This window comes from Cornus florida, unplaced genomic scaffold (genome assembly GCF_030987335.1).
Source record: "Cornus florida cultivar Cherokee Brave unplaced genomic scaffold, ASM3098733v1 CherokeeBrave_3.0.0_Hap2_Chr11, whole genome shotgun sequence".
NCBI lineage: Eukaryota > Viridiplantae > Streptophyta > Magnoliopsida > Cornales > Cornaceae > Cornus > Cornus florida.
In genome coordinates, this window is record NW_026775581.1 from 122,008,124 (window position 1) to 122,031,061 (window position 22,938).

The 22,938-nt window shown below is 35.0% G+C and overlaps 1 protein-coding gene and 1 pseudogene across 2 annotated transcripts; one reads left to right on the plus strand and one right to left on the minus strand.

Moving 5' to 3' along the window:
• Positions 1–4,860: 4,860 nt before the first annotated feature.
• On the plus strand, positions 4,861–13,882 carry LOC132282570 (uncharacterized). Of its 2 annotated transcripts, none has more exons than XM_059784296.1 (6): positions 4,861–5,269; positions 5,374–5,480; positions 6,439–7,253; positions 12,657–12,789; positions 13,137–13,474; positions 13,562–13,882. In XM_059784296.1, exons 1-6 carry the CDS (start codon positions 4,954–4,956, stop codon positions 13,677–13,679), a joined length of 1,827 nt encoding a protein of 608 aa, XP_059640279.1. In that variant the 5' UTR covers positions 4,861–4,953; the 3' UTR covers positions 13,680–13,882. The 2 variants fall into 2 exon arrangements, with proteins under 2 accessions (XP_059640279.1, XP_059640278.1); XM_059784295.1 differs by having other exon boundaries at positions 4,862–5,269; positions 6,430–7,253.
• A 3,852-nt stretch (positions 13,883–17,734) lies between these two features.
• LOC132282021 (putative UDP-rhamnose:rhamnosyltransferase 1) lies at positions 17,735–20,880 on the minus strand (annotated as a pseudogene).
• Between the last annotated feature and the right edge of the window lie 2,058 nt (positions 20,881–22,938).

Here is a 22,938-nt window from a genome sequence, read left to right on the forward strand (position 1 = left end):
TGATGGGGAAGAAGACTCAAACACTGTTTATTTCTTATCTAATATATAGACTATAATCAAGTCTATAGCCAAACATGACCTTGAAGGGCAATCTGGGCATTTAATCTACTTTTTTTGTTGATGTCACCAAAAAATATCTCTGACCAGCTTTGATCGTTGACTGAGGGGGAGACTGATATGTGTCAGAAAAAGAAGGGGGTTTGACTGAATTTTTGCAAAGGTGGGGGGATCTCCTTGAAGATTGGACAAATCACAGGGGGTGTAATTGAAGTTAACCCTTTTTTTTCCTTTCCCTTTCTCTTTCTCGAATAATAATAATTCAACTTATATTTTTTGTTACATGCATCACCATACTTTTAATTAAAAAAAAATATTAAAAAAATAAAAAATTATAATTTATATTTATGAGTGCAACTACATATAAATTCAAATCTTATATGTCTATTCATATTATATATTATTATACCATTGTTATATTTTTTATATTATATTTTTTATTTTATAGAGTGTGTGTGTGTATAAGTATATGAGATGGGCATTTAATCAAAAAATTAAATCGACAAAAATGAATTTTAATTACAAAAAGTAGGCTTCTTTTTTTTTTTTTTTTTTTTTTTTTTTTTTTTTTTTTTTTCTCTCTCTCTCTCTTCTCTTCTCTTTTCTTTTCTTTTTTTAATAGAAAAAAAATTGAGAAAAATGAATATTACAAGATTTAATTATGCAAGACATATGCTAACAAATAGGAGACAAGTGCATAAAACACTCCTAAAGTATATTCCGCATAGCACTTTTACCCCCAATTTGAAAAAGTGTACAAAAAACACCTCTAATCTTTTCACATTGTGTAAAAATACCCATTTGACATCAATTAGTGTTGTAATACCCGTTTTAACCTTTTATTCTTCCGAAAATGCCTAAGGGAGTATATATGCTACTAATATCATAGAATAGGGGTGTTATATGCACATTGTCTTATATATATATATATATTTAAAAAAAAAAAAAAAATTTCTCTGCATATATCTCTAAACATTTTTTTTTTTTTTTTTAACTTTGACAATTTGTACAAAAATGATTTGAATTTTTTGAGATTTCAGTTTACTCTTTTTTACTAATTTTTTTTTTCGTACCAAAAAAAAAAAAAAAAAAAATTCCCAATATCAATGTGCACTGATTTTTGAATTTGGAACAGATTTGTTTTCTTTAGTTTGCACTTTATTTTTGTTTTTTATTTTTTATTTTTATCTTTACTTGTCAATTGCCAACGTCCTCCAATAGTGTCATTTTCGATCATTTTATAAATTTATTTATTTTTATATTTTTTATAAAATGGTTTAGTAAGGGTAATTTAGTCAACTTAGGGTTTAAATTTATCAGATGAACCTATTTGCACCAGATTGAAACTTTAGGGGTGTTTTTTTTGCACGTGAGAGGCATCCTTCAATAATGTCATTTTCGGTCATTTTACCAAATTTTTTTTTTTTTTTTCCTAGTTGGGATTCACACACACTGCTTTCCCTGACCTCCCTTTGAGAAGTATGAGTCTTGTACCGTTAGGCCACAAGTCTGTTAGTCATTTTACAAAATTATTTATTATTACATATTTTATAAAATGTTCATTAAGGGTAATTTAGTCAACTTAGGGTTTAAATTTGTTTGGGGGACCTATTTTCACCAAATTAAAACCTTAGGGGTGTTTTTTGTATGTGAGGGGTGTGATATGTTCTGTAAGAGTACTATAGGGCTGTTTTCTACACTTTATCCTAACAAATAACATGTAGTTGCATTTGTAACTATGAATTTTACTTTAAAATTATATATATATATATATATATATATATATATATATATATATGTTAATTAAAAAATATAACTTCAAATATTATAATTCAAGAAAGAAAAAAATATATAATCGTTTAGCTAAATTCATGGTAAATTGCATAAAACCCTCATTTGACTTGGTTGGTGGGGGGTATTCTTGGCAAAATTCAAAAAACAACCCCCCTCGGTTAGTTGAGAGGAAAATAATAATTAAAGGGAAATTTATTGCAAAACAGTGAAAGTCAAAGGGGGGTTAAATGCAATTTATCCTATAAAATATTTTACAAAAATCTATATTATAAAAAATGAAAGAAACTTGTAAAGTATATAAAAATGACATGACTTTCTTCATACATAAAAAAATGAAAGAAGCTTGTAAAGCATTGCTCAATTGAAAATTAGGTTTTGCTGCTTGCTTTTAAATAACGAGTGAAGTAATCTTCATTTAAAATTATACAATTTTACTCTATTTTAAGTGATTTTTTTTTTAATAGTATTTATATTGCATTATCCAAAGTGCTGCATATATAATGCAATATAAATTCTATAAAAAATCTAGCGGCTCTTACTTCCCAAAAAAAGGTTGGGAGTTCAAGTCTCAGAAGAGACAAGTAAATGTAAGTACCAATTAAGAAAAAAAAATATTGCATTATCAGATACACTTAATTAAATAAGTATTTAATTTATTTAAAATAGACTACTACATCAACAAAAGTTCATGATAGAAAACGTTATGAAAATAACATTTCTTCATACAAAATATGTATAAATGCAAATAAACACTTATAGTGCATATAAATTGATAATGTATATTTTAAGTACTTATGTGTATAACGTATTTTATAAATTATCAAATGATTTATGATCTAGTGGTACCTCTTTGATCTTGCAAAGTAGATGGTGAAGATTCGAGTCCAAAAGGAATTTAAAAAAAAAAAAAAAAATTGTACAAGTACATTTTTAAAGCTATTGTGTATAAATTTACAAATACTACCATTTTTCGTCAAATTTGAGGGCACTATTTTTCAAAAGAGAGACAATATTTGCACTCACATTTTCTCCAATTGAACTATACTTAATTTCCTTACCATTTTAAAAGAAATGACAAGAAAACCTAAAGCCATTAATGCAACATCTCTTCTTCTTGTTCTTCTTTTTTCCTAGTTCACCATCTCTTCTTTTTATAATATCATAACAATCATTTTCACTGTAAACTTCATTTTTTTTATAAACTTTTTTTTCCCAACAAAAGAAGTAATTTATTCAAAGCATAATATATTACTTTTCCAAACTTTTTTGTTTACCCAACAACAAAATGTTAATATGCTTAGGCTTCATTTGATTAGATAAAATCAACTGGAAAAGAAAGGAAATAGAAAATTTTAAAACTTTTTTTTGTAGTTTAGTTAGATAGAAAAGGAAAAGTTTTAGAAAATTAAGTTTCTTGTAACCATTTATGTTCTCCGAAATGTTTTCTGCACAAAACATAGGGAAATTTTATTTTCCCGTGAAAGCACCGTCTTTTTATTTAGTGTTCCTATTTTATTCAATAACTTCTTTGATATTATTTTACCCAACAACTTCATTTTTATTTGAAGACAATAATAATTTTTTAGTGAGTTTCAAAGAATTAGAGTCCACCAACAATTTTAACATTGATTGAGTAATTGACTCCCTTTCCTAGTTGTTTTTCATCATACATGAATAATAGTAGTTGGGAAGGTCTAAATTAATTGAAAACTTTATCATTTTTTTAATATATTTAATTCTAATTCTTTATTATTTTATTATTTTTATAAAATAAGGGTAATTTAGGTATCCAAACTATAATATGATATTTTTCTACAATTTTTTTGAGTAAATTTTCATCATAATCAAATACATACTAAAAAAATAATTTTCTTTTCATTTGTCATTTCATTTATTTTTTTTACTATTTCCATATAACCAAAGGGAGCCTTAAGTAAGGATAAAATAATACCATTATTTGTCCAGCTCTCTTACTCGAGGTAGAAGCAACTCTATTGCACCCGTGCATCAGCAATAATTTTTATTATGACATAAATTATAACAAGAATGAATTTTAGGTCAAGCTCCGAAAATGATAGGAGAGCATAGTCCAGCAAGTGGATTCTTCAGGCTAATGGGTGGCTGAAGTACGAATTGCTGGTGGCTGTTTTCAAAAAGACGTCTTTGATATAAAACTTGCTGAAAAGCTTTGGTCATGAGGAGGGCAGAGGAATGGAATTAGTTGTAAGTTGGGGGGTTTTGACAGGGTGGATTTTTGAATCAAATGTAGGTGTTGTAATCAAAACAATTAGAAAACAAAAAATATATATATTTTATAATTGAGTTTTTATAAAATAATTTTCAAAAAATTTAATCAAGTAGGGCGTTTATACTTATTTTTTTAAAATAGTATGCCCGATGATTTATAAGTTTGTGATTTTCTATTGGGTGAAAATAAATGTGAGATTAGGTTAGAAGTGTCATTTTAATAAAATTGGAATGCTTTTAAATTCGATGTATTCTGAGAGAAATTAATGCATTGCTGAAGTGTTAGTATGTGATTGGTCCAGACAATGGTTTGATTTCTTATAATCTCAACAAATTCCAAGACTGTGTTTGGTACAGTAAAAAAGAAAAAAAATGGTAACATTAGTTAAGGGAAAAAAAAAAAGAAAAGAAAAAAAAAATAGTGTTAATACTAGTCGTATTTAATCGATTAATAAAAAAAAAAAAAATAAATAATAATCATATTTAAAGAAAAAAAAAAAAAAAACTTATACAATCAAATTACAATCATACTCTATTTTATTTTATTTTTGAATTTCTTTTTATAAAAAAAAAAAACAAATTTAATATCAATAAAATTTTATTAAAAATATTAACTTTCCTTCCACTTTTAAGAGAAAAAAAAAAACCTAATTATATTTCTCCAAAATCTTTCTTTTTCCTTTTCTTTCACCCCTTTCCATCCAACATTTTCTGCCAAACACATTTTTTATTTTTTATTTTCTTCAAGACCATTTTTTTCTTTTCCTTTCATTTCCATTCAAACAAGCTGACCCCCAAGTAAAATCCAAACAGTGTGTTACTCAAACCCTCTCCGACACACACACAAACAGGGCAATGGCCTTGCTCGGCGACGATGGACGGGGATACGAACTCGCTCGCAAGCTCGAAAGCCAAGGCGTGTGGCGGTCATGGCTCGGCGACTCACTCTACGCCAACTTTATTCACTTCCTCTCTTCGCCATCTTCATGGGAAGTCTTCTTGAGAAACGATGCTTCAAAATCTAGGGCTCAGATCCAACTCCAACTCAGAGTTCGTGCTCTCCTCTTCGACAAAGCCTGTGTCTCTCTCTTTCTACGCCCCACTCAACCTTCATCGTCTTCATCTTCTTCTAGTGCTTCTTCGACTGCAATTTCGAAGCTCAATCCCACTTGTATGTATATAATTCGGTTTAATGTCGGTGTAGATAGAAATTTGTCTTGTTTGATTGATTCAATGGTCTCAATTTTTAGTGTGTAACTGAGTTCGTTCTTTCAGATTTGCAGTTGCACGGCGATGATGTGTACTTCACTTTGGACAGTTATTCACAAAATGGGGTTCAGCAGCGAGACGGTGTTATCACGTCCAATTCGGTGACCTCAAAGGTTCGATCGTCTAACTGCACTGATTTTCTAATTTATAATTTGTGGGTTCTTGTTGATGATTAAGAAATGAAATAGGGGATCCCATGTGGCACATTTCTTTAACAGGTTGCTTTAAGATGGTTTGATCACAGTCCAACATAGAGTAGAATGGTAAATGAGAATTCATGCATCGATCCTTAATAGTCTTGTAAATTCCACTATTGGATTTATTTATTTTTTTCCCTTTCCCATTTTGGTGTGCTTAAAATTTAAAGAATCGTTTCATTTTTCAATGTTATTTTGTGGGTTCATAATTACTAATATGCAAGTCAATCCATAAAACTGATTATGTTTTAACCAGTTGCATCCTTCTATTGCAAATCGTAACATAATATCTTGGAGCATGACCAAGTAGTAGCCCTTATAATTTGTCCATCCTTGCATTAATTATCACCTCCTTGAATTACATTTCTTCTTGTTTCATTATTTTTTATGACTTATGACTTAGCTTTCTGGAGTTATTGCTAAGTCCAAATGATATTTCTATGTCTCGTTCTTTTATACCTGGGCATCCATAATCGATTCTACAATATGGTTATTTTAGGAACGTACCTTTTGCTTCCCTATGGTCCTTTATATTTTATTATATGCTGTTATCACTTGCCAGAAAAAAAAAATGCTGTTTTTTGACTGAATTGCAAGCTTTTATTTAGTTACATATAATGTTGTTGGTTTATGCTGTCTTGACGGATGTTTATTTAGGAGAAGTAAAATGACATGCCAATATGGTTGTTTCGTGGGGCAATAATAACCTATATTACATTTTATTCTGTGCTTATCTTGTCAAGTTAAATCTTTACGTATATGTGCTACAGATGCTTAACATGAAAGGAGTGTAGAAACAGAATGTGTTTATTTTCAGTTCACTTCTTGTTGTGGTTTGATACTTTGATTGAACATCATTTGACAGTTTCTGCAGCTTCAACCTAAAGCTGCCATTGGTGTTATGTCAAGATATGGCGAATCAGAAATTGATAATGTGACTCAGAGATTTAGGCATGAAGAATTGCCCGAATCATGGTATAGCCAATTTTTTGAGAAGCATAGAGTCAGCAAACCATATAGGTTATCATTTGGGGATCGAGAAATAGACAGACGCACACCTGAGCAGATGTCTACTTATCTTAGAATTCTTGAGAAGCATAAGAGAAGACGAGTAGCATACAAGGAAGAAAAAAACATGGGATTTGGCAAATCTATATTGGAAAATGGGTCAAATTTGTGCCCAAACTCAGTTTTAGATGACAATAATGCTATGGATGACGAGTTTTTCCCTGAAACGATGTTCATGTTGAACTGCGTTCCTGATAGCGCACTCCCTCCCATAAATCGAGTGGAATACAACCAGAAAGTGGAGTTCAATGGAGTCCTTGATAACCTTCCTCAAATTATGACTAGGAGCCCTATTATGATTGAAAGGCTTGGTATTAGGCCAGAGTACCTTAGTATGGAACAAGGAGGAAATCAAAGTCGTGGGAAAGGTGGGTCTGAAGGTAACAGGAAACATCTTAGTCAAGAGCAAGCATCACAGATGTCCCAGAAGGCAATAGTTCGTGTGCTAACAAGTGTGGGTTTCGAAGCTGCTTCAGAAGTTCCAATGGAAGTATTGTCTCAGTTGCTCAGCTGTCATATATGCAAACTAGGTCGTATCTTGAAAGTCCTTGCTGATAGTTACAGAAAGCAGTGTTCAGCTATTGAACTACTTAAGATGTTCCTTCAAACAGCGGGATATAGGTGAGTGGAGCTTTTTTATTTCAGATGCTTGGAATGTTTGATTGGTCTTTTATTTGCATTTGTGTACTAGACTCTTGGTTGGTCTATTTAATAGTACAGAAGATGAACTTTGAAGTAGAATGATAAATAGTATGAAACTATATCTGCAGTAGATTATATAAAAATTTATCATTTAGCGAAATGCATCTTGGTAGAAATAATCAAGTCAAATGATATTTCATGCATAATTGGTCTAGCGACTCTAGCTTGAGTTTGATAAACTTCAATATGCAAGTAATGAAATATAATGTAATGCTACTATGTTATATTCTGTTTGCAAATTATTATTGTAATTTTAAAAGTACTTTGTCTGAGGCTGTTGCTTGGTACGGGAGTAAAAGCTCGGACTGTCAAGTGTGAAAACACGTGTTCGAATTTTGAGAGCAACCATTTTTTACTACAAAACACAAAGGTTAGGTTTTCGTATTTCAATCTATCCCTCCTAACACTTTCGATTAAGGACGCCAACAGGACAGCTTTGGAACGGGTTTCTTGAACCCTATCCCTCTCGATTACAAAATCCTTGTCTGGAAGCGATGTATACTCCAAGCACCATCCTCGTCCCAATAATGAACTAGTACCCTGTTCCCACCCCGTTCGGAGTGAGAGAGAGCGTGCTTACCATGACTAGTGACTGGGGATGGAGTTGATTGTTGTGATTGTGACTGTGACCTGCTGTTGGGGACAATATTGTTGATGATTTTCTCGCCGAAAAACTGATTATTACTAATCATAGACATCGCCATCTAATTATTATGATTGCCAATCAGAGGAGGAATGGGAGTGGAGTTGGGGTGGGGGGTGGCAGCAGAGTAAAATGGACAAGTTCAAAATAAGAGTTAGACTTCATTTGGATAAACAAGAGAGAAAAGAAAAGGAAAGAGATAGCATTAGTTACGAAGGTAAAAAAAAGCAAGGAAAGGATAGCAATAACCTCATAAATTATGAGGGAAAAGAAAGGACAGGTTATTATTCTTGTTTTGAAAAGGTAGATGAGAGAAAGAAAAGAAAGGATAACAACCAAATTACTATCATTAGAGCATCTCCAATGGTAAAATGCTAAATTCGGATGCCAAATCTATATTTTGACAGTGCTATAGTGTCAAAATGTTACATTTTAGCAATTCTGCTCCAATGATGCATTTTATGTAAAATGCTATTTTTTGACATAACCACTATTCTTTTTCAACTACTATTCCCACCATTCATATTTGCATGAGTAATGTTAATATTAGGCACATTCCAAGTCAAGTTGTAGACATTTGAAGGAAACTAAAATTAAACTTAATTAAAAAGAATCAAAAATCTAAAATATCTGGTCAAAAAATGACCCAAATATATATATATATATATATGTATAAATTTATATATATGTATAAATTTATATATTTGATTATATTATTATATAAATTTTTTTTATATAATTTTTTTTTCTTTTTCGGAAATTTATATATATATATATATATATATATATATATGTATATTATATATATTTGATTATATTATTATTAAAATATATATATATATTTAGGGCAAATCATTTCAGCCTCCCAAATCGCCATATATAGTTTTATGGCAAATCATTTCAGCCTCCCTAATCGCCTCCATCTCTATTCTCGTTCTTAACTCTGAAATTGCCCTCTCTCTCTCTCTCTGCAACTGCAAACTACAAAACTGCAAACTACAAAATCAACAAGAATCAGAAGTTCAAAACCCATATCTTTTAGTTTCCATCGCCCGTTGTTCCAGTTCGGGTTCGCCGTTCGCAAGCTTCCGCCGCTGTCTCTCAACTCTCAAGCTTGTCCCCCTCTCTCTCTGCAACTGCTAACTTGTACGTATGGGTTTTGTTTTTTTTTTTTTTTTTTTTTCTAAATGAGCTAATCAATGTCTTTAATTCTTGTTTTGCAAACTAAATCCTATTTGGTGAAATTTTTTATGATCTTTTTCAAAACCGATCTGAGAAGAAAGAGATACACACACACACACACACACACATATATATGAGGATGAGAGGGGAAGAGAAAGAGAGAGAGACAGATAGGATTGAGAGATATAGAAATAGCTGTTGCTATAAGTTTTGCTAGATTTGGCACCAAAAATAGCAAAGGCAATTTTTGGCAGGTGAAATAGCAGCTCGTTGGAGGGCCTAATTTTAACCCACCTGCTATATTTTGAATTGGCAGCCCATATAGCAGGTGGGTTGGAGATGCTCTTACCCTTTTGTAAAATGTTATAAGATGGGACTCAAATGTCATAACAATTTTCTTCTTTTAATTCTTGAGGGTGTTCTCAAGATTATGAAAACATCACTGAACTTGCTATCATTTTCTCTCTAAATCTTCTCATTTTTTGAAGGATAGCAAGTGAGGGATTTGGAGGGACTATATATCAGTCCAAATCTCTCCAAATCCTTTCTTTTCTCTCCTTAATGGCAACCTAGACACAAAAACCACCATCATTTACTTTTTTTTTTTCTCTCCAAATCCTTTCAAATCCATCAATCCGAACGAAGCCTTAGGAATTGTATATGTAAGGGCATTTTAGATATGTATATATAAAATAAGGTATCAATGTAATTTCATTTATAATCGGGAAGGGTTGGATTGATTGAAAACCATTCCCCACCCTGAACCCCGAGTTGGGTTTAGGCTCTTTCAACCATACCAACGATTTCCCATTTAAGAGCTTACCATACCCGTCCCATTAGGGGCATGGCTGGATGGTAACCCACAGGCTCGGGCCTAATTGTGACCCCTACCTTGTATTAACAAAGACCAAGGTTGTAAGGATCATTCTATGTTTTGATCGTTGGGGGCCTTGTAGAATTGGATCGAGAATTGTAAAATTCTTCCAAACTAGTAGAAAAATAATTCAAACTACCTTTTTAAACAATAGTATCTCTAAAATATAACAAGAATAAGCCCAAAACACAAAAAATGTATGAAAGTACCACTCCAAATATAGTTACATGTATCTAAGAGAATGTAGCTCAAAAGGTAGAGCTCTCATAAAACTATGCAACATCAATTCAATTAGAACAGCGATAGACAATACTAACTTGCAATAGATGCTTGGTAGTAGGTCCAAGAGGAATGACCAAGGTTCTTTAAAAAGTAAATCCAAAATAATAATAATATTAATTAACAAATAACTAACATTATTTATATAAAAATTGGGGGATAGACACCTCTGTGTTTGTCTATCAAAAATATCTACATTGTATTAAAGGAATGAATGAACAAAATTTCATTGTATGAACATTTAACACAGAACTAATAGTAAATAATCTAATACCAAGTAAGAATTTAAGATCAAAACTAAAGAAAATTAAAACCAATAAGTCAATAACATAAAGTTAGAAACAAAACAAGAAGCCCAGGAAAAACATCCCCCATATTCACTGAAAAATCACAATCAACCATGCGTATCAATACACCAAGATTTATAATACCCAAAAAAGGAAAAAAAAATGTTGATTCTACAATTCTAGCAACGATTCTACTCTAATTCCACCAAAGTCGCAATTTATGTGCGGTTTAGATCGATTTGGGGTGCTAGGTAATAAGTCCATGTTATGGACACATTGGAGGGTGATGGTAAAGAATAGGGGTATCTTCGTAAAACAAAACTAAATGCAGATTTGGAATCAGCATTAACAATAACTATTATTGGAAATGATAGAGAAGTTCTTTTGCTAATTTCTTAAATTATCATATGATTCTTTTACTTTGTAGGAATTTTTTTCCAGGCTTTATTAATACTGAAAGTCTAAAATTTTCCCCTTTGGAAGGCTATGTGAAACGCAATGAGAAGATCTTATTTCTTCGTTATTTCTTTGGGATGATCTAGTCTCCTTTAAGTGTAATTCTTGTATGAAATTCTTATTATTGCCAACCGTAGATGTCACAACCCGTCCTGCTATGTAGATATTGTTCATTTTGCACACTCTTCGTCTCACGGTTTTCAAAATGTGTCTACACAATTAGAAGGCATTTGCACATATAAGTGCCCACAACTTCTTCCCCTCAGGCAACGTGGGACGTAACAATCACCCTCTCTTAGGACCCAGTGTCCTCACTGGCATGACCCTCAAGGGCTTGTGCACGGTCCTCCCATTTCTGTCAGGGGATTTGTTCTGATATCATTTGTTTAGACCTGTCACACACTGTAGATACTGTTCGCTTTGCACTCTCCGTGCTCACGGTTTTTTAAAATGGGTCTACACAGTTAGGAGGCACCCACACATACAAATATCATAAACCTCACTCTTCCCGGTGATGTGGGATGTTTCAATAGACATCCACAACCTGAGGTTACAGTTTGGTTTCTTTATAGTCCAATAATAATCACATTATATTCTGTCTTGCACTTGAAAACCAGTTAGTTTTGTTGTGTAATTAACAGCTTTTTCGAAAGCAAAGTTTGACTATGACTGTTTGTTCAACACTCCTATATTTATACCAATAAAGCTATTGCCTTAGATCAAGTGATCTCATAAAAGGAAAATGTTATATTTTGCGATCCAAACAGCCGATACTGTGGGCTGCCACATGATGCAACAATGTGCGTTTTTGTTATATCATATGGGAGCCACGGCTTCGGCCCACCACTTCAGGCTTCAACTCACTATGTTGCATTATATAGTACTACTACTTCATAAGATATACTCCCTCCGACCCAATTTATTAGTACCTTTTCGGTATTTTAACTTTTTTATGGAACATTCTTTTGATGCATTATTTCCTTTCAAAATTCCCAAGTTAACTTTTGAAGTTTATATATATATATATATATATATATATATATATATTTTCATTGTAATATATATTATCAAGTTGGAAATTTTGTGAAAACTTAAAATTTATGGAATGATGCATTTATCTCACATTGACTATTCAAATGGAACAAATATTATATTCCTTTTGGGTTAATGGGCGGAATTGTAAATCTTTGGGGGATCTTCTGGATTTTGTGTATAGTTTAAAGCTTTAGTTGTCGCCTTTGGCCTTTTTTGTGTATTCCTTTGGGAGTGCTCCCCTCTTGAGCGCCTTTCTATGAAATTTTTTACTTATCAAAAAAAAAAAAAAATGGAACAAATATTCCGGGACAACCAAAAAGGAAAGATGGACAAATAGACAGGGGGGGGGGGGGGGGGGTCATTTGCAAAAATATTACGGGGGTGGTACTTGACCTTGAGTCTTTTTGGCTTCTATAATTGCCTTGTTGAAAGAATGTATTTTTTTGGCCCAAACTTTTGCTTTACATATATTCCTATATTATTTCTTAAAATATCCTTCAATTGTGATTGTTAGTGCACAAATTTCTTTATCTCAATATCTAATGTATTTCCCCTTTTATTGCCAGTAATCTTGGGGCTTTAGCAGAGATTGTGAAGGATAATTCTAGGAATGTTGTACCACAAACTCAGCAACAATTACAGGGAATCCAGTCACAGTTACAATCACAACACCAGACCCCCCTTCGCCAACCCCAGCAAGTATGTTGATCCACCTCCCAACTGTTTGTCTATTGTGCTGTACTACGCTTCAGGACTTATATAATTTTTACTGCCCTTGTATAGCTTGTACCACTGTTTGGCTAACTTCAGAATCTGACCAATGGTTAAACACATTTGCAAACAAGAAAAGGCTTTTCATAGAATAATAAATGCTGGATCTTGCTATTAGTATCAATAATAATGTTTTTATCTGTATGGATTTCCTTTTACAATTAGTCCCTGATCACAGGGGCTCTGGGACTTATTAGGTTCAATGTTAGCCTTCAAATATTGGCATTCAATATGTAAAATGACAAAGACGATACTTTCTCCTGGTAACTGTGCAGATACCAAAACAAATGCATCCACAGACTCAGCAGGTGGTTCATCCCCAAAATCTGGCTTTTCAGCAACAACAGTGGGACAGAATGCGGAGGCGCCAACCAGCCGCACCTCATCCCGGCATGAATATGAATATGGATAAAGAAAGGCCCATGGTGGAAGTCAAGCTTGAAAACCCTTCTGAATTTCCAATGGACAGTAATGTCTTTGGCACAATTAATACAAGACATCCACAACTGCAGTTTCGGCAGCAGCAAATTGCTGCAATGTCAAATTACCATGCTCAATCCACCAATCAGTTTAGGCAATTGGCTTCCCTTCAAATGCCCCAAGTGCAGACACCGTAAGGAAGACAATTTGTAGAATGAATTTCACTGAGGCCTAAAGAAAGGCAGTCGATGGGATTCTGAAACCTTTTGTTTGCATGCAGGAACGTGGGACTTGTTAGGGCTCCGCCGGTGAAGGTTGAAGGCTTTCAGGAATTGATGGGCGGGGATGCTACACTGAAGCATGATTCTGAGGAAAATAAGCTGACTTCTCCAAAGTAAGTATTTCTGGGAATGATCAATATAGCTCTGGGTACTTTCTCTGCCTTCAGAGGTGGAATCTTTTTTGTTGTAAATCTTCTCTTCCTGTATATTTTGATCTAACAAGTACATTCGATCTAATAGAATGATTTTGCTGTATCCAGACTAATACCAATCCAACCCATTTCATGAATAAAATGTGACCAATTAACCAACCAACAAAACTACTTGTTACAAATAACATCTTCTTGTTGCATCGAAACATATAAATGTTGACTAATCTGACTAACATTGAACTTGGTAAAATGAAATGGTTGAATAATTGAAAAATGAGTCGCTCCTGTAGAGTTCGATGTCTGAATGACCGACAAAAATTCTCTCTAGTTCACTGGGTTTCGGGGGCGGTTGGGGTCGCCCAACCAGAAGGTGGGTGGGGGGTGACCCCGAGTGCATTGGAGAGGATCCAAATCTCTGAATGACTGTTCTGCTAACCCCTTATTGTGGTAGGAGATCGCGCGGATACTCTGTTATTTCAATTGCTACTTTGCTTGTTTAGACGGTATATATAAAGTTGCTGATTTACTCGGTTAGACTATATTTTAAGGACTGGTAAATTTATGGCTTGCAGAAACACTTTTATGCATGTTTGGTGATATATGCCATTTGAACTAAAATCTTCTTTAGTGCATTGCGGGTCTAGGGCTGGCTCACTGTAGAGTGACCTCTACCATCTCCAGTTCAATTTTGGTTTATGCTTTTTCTTGTCTATTCTGGGGGTGCCACAATTTCACAGGGTTTGTTCAGCCACAAAATCACCAAAACATTTTTCCATGAAATTTGATCAAAATTTTATTTCATATTGTTGCCAAACTCTGTTGGCCAAATATCCAATGTGAGTTCATGGTTTTGGTTCTGTTCTTTTGAAAACTGTGTCCAAACATGAACTTGATCTATGTTACTATCATTATAAATTAAATATTAATAGCCCCACAAAATTAGACTAACCTGGACCTGATGCCTAAGTTTGCTCAATGGGTGAACTAGTGGAGTTGGAAATTTGGCCATGGAATATAATGTGAGAGAGGGCGACCTTGAGAGAGGGCGACCTAAGTCACCAAACCAGTGACGAGATACTGTTAATAAACGAAAGAACTTTACTTACTCGTAATAGATATTTGAATTTATAATTGCTCATGCTATATATTCTAATTTCAATATTATCAAGCTAATATATTATATGGTCAAGATTTAAAAATAATAATAATAATAAAAGGCTAATATATTATAAACGATTCAAATTAAAGGAATTATTGCAAGAGCTCCGTACTCATAAATTTTTTTAATTTAGAAAGAAAAATAAAAATTGAGAACTCACAACTTTAAATGATTAATCTTGCCTTTTGACTTTGATTTGACCTACTAAATTATTTCTTTAATAATTAAAATTATATATTTACCTTCATTTGAATGTCATTTGACTTTAATTTGACTATTCAAATGACATGTTTATCTTTCCTTTTCTATATACAGAAATAAATAAAGTCATTTTATATTTATATTTGATTTTTATTTTTCATTTTTTTCATCTCACCCTAAACCACAGTTTCCATCTCCAAACCCACAACCACCACTGTGTATTTCGGCCGTAACCATAACCATCGCCGTTGACCACCTGGATCTTCGCTGCTGTTCTCTATAATCTGGCTCTCATCTGATCTTAGTCAGCACCATTTATTTATTTATTTATTTTTCTTTTCTTTTTGGCTTTTCTCACTCCCTTCTCTCTCTCCTTCAACCTCTATCCAAGATGGCTTCAAGAATACAGAGGGGAAGTTAGAGAAATCACCATTTCACGCTATGGCAGGAGATCAGAAGCCTCGGCCTCCCATCTTTCCGATTCTCCTTCAAAGGAGATTTGGATGAAAGATTCAAGGGTAGTGATTGTTGGTAGAAGAATTAGAAGTTGTAACCATCAAAATTAGGGTTTTAAAATTGAACAAATCAAATTAGAGTTTCGAAATTGCAGACCTCAAATTAGAAATTGGGGTCTGTTGAATGGCTTGGGCAGTGGTGCGGTGGTGGGTCGCCGGAAACTCCATGTCCATGTCGACCCCAAGTGTCAAATTACACCAGCAGTTGGATGAAATTTTAAATAAAAAATTAGGTCACTGTAAGCATAAAAAAGAACAAAAAATATTAGATATCAAACAAAAAAGAACAGGTCACTTTATGAAACTGAGATATAATTTGATGAATTGTTCTATAATATCACAGCTTCCAGGTAGGAAATATTAGACGTGTGTGCAATAATAACATGATTACAGATTTCATACCTTATTCCAACCCCACCCCACAAAAAAAAAAAAGGTCACGGATATTGGAGAGAGATAATCAACTATGACTATTGGAGAAAGGACGTAGATAGAGCTGAGCTGCCGCTCCACCTCTCAGTCCACTGCATGGTTAGCCTCGATATACTACTTGCTCTTCACGCCGTTTACTCCGTCATCGCCGGTAAGTCCATTCTTGCAATAGAGATGGGAGAGGGAGCGAATGGAGATGTTTTGGGGTGAAAGGGTCAGGGAATAGTAAGGTAATTTGATTCAAATGTACAGGGTTATCTTAGTACAGGCCGATTTGGCATGGCTGTGTGTGAGAGAGAGATGAGGAGAGAGAAGGTCCCTCCAGAGAGAGACAGAGGAGAGAGAAATAGTGTGTAAGGGGTATAGTAGTCATTTACATTATCTAATATTTTGAAATAAATGTAATTAAAAAATTAGGGACAAACTTGTCTTTTCCCATACTTTTAACGGAGTCACGAAATTATCCCTATAAATAAATATCCAAATTTGAATGGCCCCATCAACTCATCCAAAAGTTTTACCACTAACGCGGTTCGCTGAGTCGGATAGTGATGTGGGGGGCTTCCATCATCGAATGTCGGTTACGTTGAGTTTGAAGAAGAATGATAACATTAGTTATGAATGAATGGAAGAGAATGATAATTTTAATCTCCTATTGTGTTTGGTTGATTAATGAAGGAAAATAAATGGAAGGATAATAATCATGTTTGGAAAAAGAAAAGAAAAGAAAGGAAAGGAAATTATTTTAATAAATTGACTATTATACCCTTTTATATTAAAAATCTATATCTATATATATATATAGTCTCCTATACTTGCACAAGAAAAGAAAAAAAAAGAAAATTCAGGCAAATCATTTCAGCCTCCCAAATCTCGCCTCCATCTCTATTATATATATATATATAGTCTCCTATACTTGATGGGCCACAAAAAAAAAAAAAAAAAAAAAAAAATAAATAAATAAAAACAAATTAGGGCAAACATTTCAGCCTCCCCAATCTTGCCTCCATCTCTATTATCGTTCTCAACTCTGAACTTGTCCTCTCTCTTTCTTTCTCTCTGCACTATAAGAATCAGAAGTTTAAAACTCATATATTTCAGTTTATCTATCTGTCTGCAAGAATCAAAAGTTCAAAACCTGTATCGGTATATCATTTCAGATTGTTCAAAAAATCAAAACCCATATCTTTCAGTTTCCATCGCCACTGTTCCAGTTCGGGTTCGCCGTTCGCAAGCTTCAGCCACTGGCCCGCCATCTCTCATTCTCTCTGCAATTGCTAATTTGTATGTACATTGTTTTGCAAACTTCTGTAATCTTGGAGTAAAATTGGCATCACAACTCCTCCATCAGCCAGTACCTTCACTTTCCTTCCATTTCCTCCCATTTTTGAGAGGATAAGAAAACTACTTTATATACCTATACATCTCCAAAGTCTTCCATCTCCTTTCTTTTCCTTCCACCCATGTTGGCCAAACATAATTTTTTAAATACCCTCCATCACCTTTCCACCCTTTTCTATCGTACCAAACCGACCCTTACAGACAGTAAAGCAACGGACGAGTACAAATTTTAAAAAACAGATGAATTGGATTATGAAAATCCATTACATTACAATCCAAATCAAATACAACACTGATTAACATTACAATCCAAATCAAATACAACAGTATAATGGTACTGGTGCTTGAGTGACGAGTCGAGTCGGTGTCAACTCAACTGTCTTTGAGCACACGCCTATGCTTTTCAAGAAACTCTAGAAAGGGCTCTATGTATCTGTCTTGCCCTTCTTTGTCTCCGAATATCTTCTTCATCTCCCATGCGTTGTCCCTGTAAATTTTTCCCTCACCATCAACCATTACTAACCTCACCGACTCAGCCACTGAGTTCCTCGTAAACGACCCGTCTCGTTCGTCCCTCGGTATCTCTATCCCAACCTTTTTATCTTTAAACACCCTAGCATTCAACCCTTGATCTACAACAAAGGGTAACATGATAAGTGGTAGCCCAAACTTGAGTCCCTCTATGATGGAACTCCAACCACAGTGGGTCAGGAAACCACCCACCGAGTCATGACCCAGTACCCTGAGTTGTGGCGCCCAGTGATCGGTTGATCAACTATACATCAACCTTCGCAATAGCACGAATCATTGTAAAATAGGGCTATTGGTCGGGTAAGTCGAACCACTGGGACTGCGCTAGTTTAAGGCAACCTAAGCGTCTAGAATCGTTTTAGAATGATAAGGGGGAATAGGGTGTTTGCTTGGTTTGTCACTAAAGTTATGAAATTAAGATGCATAAAATAGAACTTGTAAGAATTTAAAAGAGATAAAATGTCGGTAAAAGAGACTAGGGAAGTAACTTCACCACCTACAATATAAACATGCTAGAATATGATTCATTCGGGGAAAAACAACATAAATATATGGCTATGATAAGTGGTTACTCATGGTTACTACATTACCTTCAAAGGATTCATGGAATCAATAGGCAAGAACAATTTATCAAAGATTTTACATGCTCAATTACCTAAACTAAAGTGTAATTTAAGACATGTTCACTAAGCTAGAAATTGTCAAACCATCAATCACATGATAAGAGCACATGAAGCTAAGAATTAAGAATAAGCCATCAAAGGAAGAACCTAAGCTATGGCCTATCAAATCTCTCAACAACATGCCATTAAAACCATTCCAAAAATCTTATCTTCATTGTCACCATGAAAATGTAAACCATACAACCATGAAAACATACATTCTAAGACAAGAAAGTAGGTCCAACATGATCATTAAATCAAAATCAATTCATTACATCAAGTAAGAGTTCTAGATTATAGAATCACCACAAAAATACATTATTTTTCCCAAACTAGAATAAAAAGTAAAGCATGCTTACAATGAGGGGTTCCATTACCTTCTTAGAAGAGGAGTTAGTTACACATGGGAGCCTTAGAATGAAGAAGAACCATGGATCCTCCTTCCATTTTCGAGCTCCCCTTTCTTGCTCCAAGAACTCTCCTTCCTTTGCTCTATCCTCCTCCCCTCTCTTCTCAAAATGAAGCTTAAGAGATAATGAGTGGCTTTGCTTCCCTTATCTAGATCACTTATCCACCCCAAAAGCTACCAACCAACATCTCCAACCACTTCATAAAGGAGGCAATCCAAAAGGGCTAAAATCTGAGCACAAGTGGGCTGAGTCGTGTAGAATTCTGCCCTAATTTCGAGTGCTCGAAATAGGGCCTCGAGCACTCGAAAATTGGGCAGAATGCCCTATGCTTGGTTTGCTCCGCCCGGACCTACTTTGGTAAAACAGCCATAACTTTGTGCTCCGAACTCCGAATGACAAACCGTTTGAAGATTTGGAAAGCTAATTCAGAGCTCTAAAAACTTTATGTTTTGGTGGAGATCCAATTCTCAGGTCTGGTTGGTCGAAATTGAAGAACAAGGCAGACTTTCATTGCTGCCAGGCAGTTCTGAGCACCTCTAATAAGAAGATCATAACTCTCTACTCCGAACTCCGAATGATGAACCACTTGAAGATTTGGAAACCTGATTCAGAGCTCTAAATCTTTCATGTTATGATGGAAGTCCAGTTCTCGAGTTTGGTAGGTCAAAAATGGTGAGCAAATCCGGATTTCACTGCTGCCAGAATTCAGCATTGCACCTTCCTATGTTCAAAACTCCACAAAGCATCATTTTTGCTTCCTTTTTGCAATTTAACCTGAAAATGTGCAAAAACATACAATTGGAGATAATCTATATAAAATACACAAATAAAGAACTTAACTAATGCAATTTAGGGCGCTTGAATATACAATATTCGGCACTTATCACCCAGCCCGTCCAAATAACTCCACGACCCCTGGTTTGTTCCTCGAACCCGACCGATAACTCAACCGAGTCAGACTCGTTCGAGCCGGGTGGCTTTCTCAGTGCCCAGAAGAAGGGTAACCCAGATAGCTCCAACCCAAGAACCAACTCCGTGAGTTGCTCCTGACTCAGTGTCACCTCACTCCCGAGTGCTACGTAAACCACAGAGCCTTTCTTTTGCTTACCCAGCAACTCACTAATGGAAACCCACGCTTCATTTCTCTCCTCTCCACTATCCTGCACCGTGGGAGGCATTAAACCCACCAGAATCACAGGTTTGCCGTAAAGCTCTCGGAGCACGTTCAACCATTCAGGTTCGAACTCTTCACAGTGTCGCATAAAAAAAAGCGTCAATCCCGGCTAAGGTCATTCCCACTCGGTATATGTCAGAAACCCCTAACTCGTTGGGTTCAAACGCTCCCATAATAAAGGGTGTCTCTTGGAGGCGCTACCTTCATCGGGAACCGAACCCACTCCGGCGGGACGGTGAAGTGCTCGGGCTTGGTCCGTGGATGAGAGCCGTCAATCAATCCCGAAGTGGGTCCGAAGAAACCTACGAACCATGCATTGATAATTGAAAAGAAGGCACACGAGATGTTAAGTTTAGCTGCGATTAGTAGCAACCAGTAAGGAAGAAAATCATGAAGAATCCAATCAGGAGGTGAGTTGTAGAGGAACCGAGTCAACTCGGTTTCGAGGCCGTCGAAAGCGATCTTGAGGTACTGTATTTGATCGCCGTGAATGTCCATGGTGGCCTCGGCGTTGTGAGGCAGAACGTGGACGTTGGGCAAAGTGAGAGGGACAAAGTGTATGTGAGTGGCTAAGTTTGGAGGGAGTTTGGGGAGGCGTTGGATGTTTCTTGGGGTGGAGATGAAGGAGACTTTGTAACCCCTAAGGGCGATGGACTTGGCAAGCTCCAAGAATGGTATCATATGACCGAACCCTAGCCATGGGAACATTACTACGTGTAGTTTGTTGCCATCGGAACCCATGATCAGTCGTGATGGTATCATGAAAGTCATGGATGATATTATTAGTTGTTTTTTGGGGGGTGGTGATAGTGACGGTGATGGTAATGGTATCATAGTCATGCTCATGCTCATATTATTATTGTTATTGTTATTAATATTTTGGTATAATTTTATTCACATTCCTTTAGTTCGGTCAAATAACGCTTTTAAATATTTTTAAAAAATAATTATCACTTAGGTCTATTCTCACTTTTTCATTATATTTTCTGTTAAATATAAATAAAAAGACAAATTTATCCTTAATTTTTTAATCCCATTTATTTTTAAATATTAAATTACATAAATGACCAATATACCTTTATCATTAAGAGTCTGAATACCTGCAGCGTGGTTTTTTTTTTTTTTTTTTTGGTTAAAAGGTAAGCTCAGCGTGTTTTCTTGTTTCCCCTGCTCATTACTTCCGAGTAAGTAATTTTGCATCTATATGAGCATGAATCCATTTGATGACCACTCTCCGAGGGAAAATACAGTTCATGACTTTTGCTCCTGTAGGAGTTCGAACTTGTCATAGCTTTTCGTCCTAATTCTGAAAGCAAATCCAGTTCGAAAAAAATCTATATGAGATCGACTCCCAAGGAATCCCAGCTCTTGGATTTGACTGAATAGGAAGCCTTATCCACACACCCGCCATAAAAAATGACAACCACCCTTTTCCACCTCGCCGAAATTACTATTTGGCCAAAACTACAGTTTTTGTTTTGGGGTTGATTTGTGAAGTAATTTCGTGAATGGGGTTGATTGCAACATCGTCGTCTAGGCCCAATAATTAGTTCACCGATTGAGGAGGCTGACTCGGGTTTCTACAAGAACAGAAAGATATGGAGGCGAAACAACTTTTGGGAGGCAGCGATCGGGATTGGCCACTGAGAAAGGGTTTTGGAGAGAATCAGGCTGTTGGAAAACCTTCCACTTCCGACATGCCCTCACTGACCAAGAGAGGCTCAGCCTCAGGAGGAGCCCACTCAAACCCAAGCCTGTCAATATGCAATGAAAATAACTTGGAAGATGAGAGACTTGTAATTTCAATGGAATGGACATGTTTATAAATTATAATCCTCACAATAATAATGTAGCAGGAGTACTATATAAAAGAATGAATTCAATATGATGATAGATGATTAGTAATATCAGTTGGTGGGCCGGATCGGATGCATATGTGAGAGATGTAAAACTATAGAGACACATTTGTTGTACGTTTTCATTGTGCTAGACTTTTTTCCTCAAATTTATTTTATTTTATTTTAATGACACTGCGAAAAGCAATACGGGATCGATGGGTAATCACAAGCACTCTTTGCTTCAGATATTGTAGGTGCAAAAATTTTCAAATATTGTAGGTACAAAATTTCGCCCAATCAATAATGATTAGGAAAAATAACACAACTCACTCAATAAACAACAAGAACAGTATCTAAAGAAGCGTAGAATTGCTTGGATTTTTTTATTGGAGGTCTGGACCTCTATTTATATACACAAATCCGTAGAATTAAGGTAGGACTCGCGTTACTTGTCCTCTAATTCTTCCCATACATGACTTTCTTTATAAATAAAGTTCTTTCTATTGTATAATATTTCCTACATAGAACTTGCCTTGTATAGAACTTCCCATAAAAGAATTCTCCTTTTATGATAAATCTTTCCACCGATAGGATTTGTCCAATCTTGGAAAACTGGGCCGAATACACCTTGAACCAGTTGGGCTTGAATTACGGGCCGGATGTCTGATGTTGCCATATTGGGCTGATAATCTATTGATTCGGGCTTTAACAGGACTGAAGGTCAAATAACAATAGTATTGGGCTTGTGAATAGTGATCTTGGACTAGCCTCAAACTCAATTTGGGTTTGAGCGAGGTGGGCTTCATAAACTCATCATGGATAAGTTTATATTTATGATGATGTGGATTATTCTCATTGGAGGGAGATTTTTCCCTCCACACTTTGCCCCCAATTATTCTTTAATTGGGTTACGTCTATTGTTATTCTGACTCAAGGGCTTCTTCAAGACTCGCTTTTGTTT

Bases quoted from the DNA above. Each gene is read 5' to 3' on its own strand.
- LOC132282570 (XM_059784295.1), top strand. From the start codon at position 4,954: ATGGCCTTGCTCGGCGACGATGGACGGGGATACGAACTCGCTCGCAAG. The intron at 5,481-6,429 runs GTTCGATCGTCT...ATCATTTGACAG, and splicing joins CCAATTCGGTGACCTCAAAG to TTTCTGCAGCTTCAACCTAA. The intron at 7,254-12,656 runs GTGAGTGGAGCT...TTTTATTGCCAG, and splicing joins CTTCAAACAGCGGGATATAG to TAATCTTGGGGCTTTAGCAG.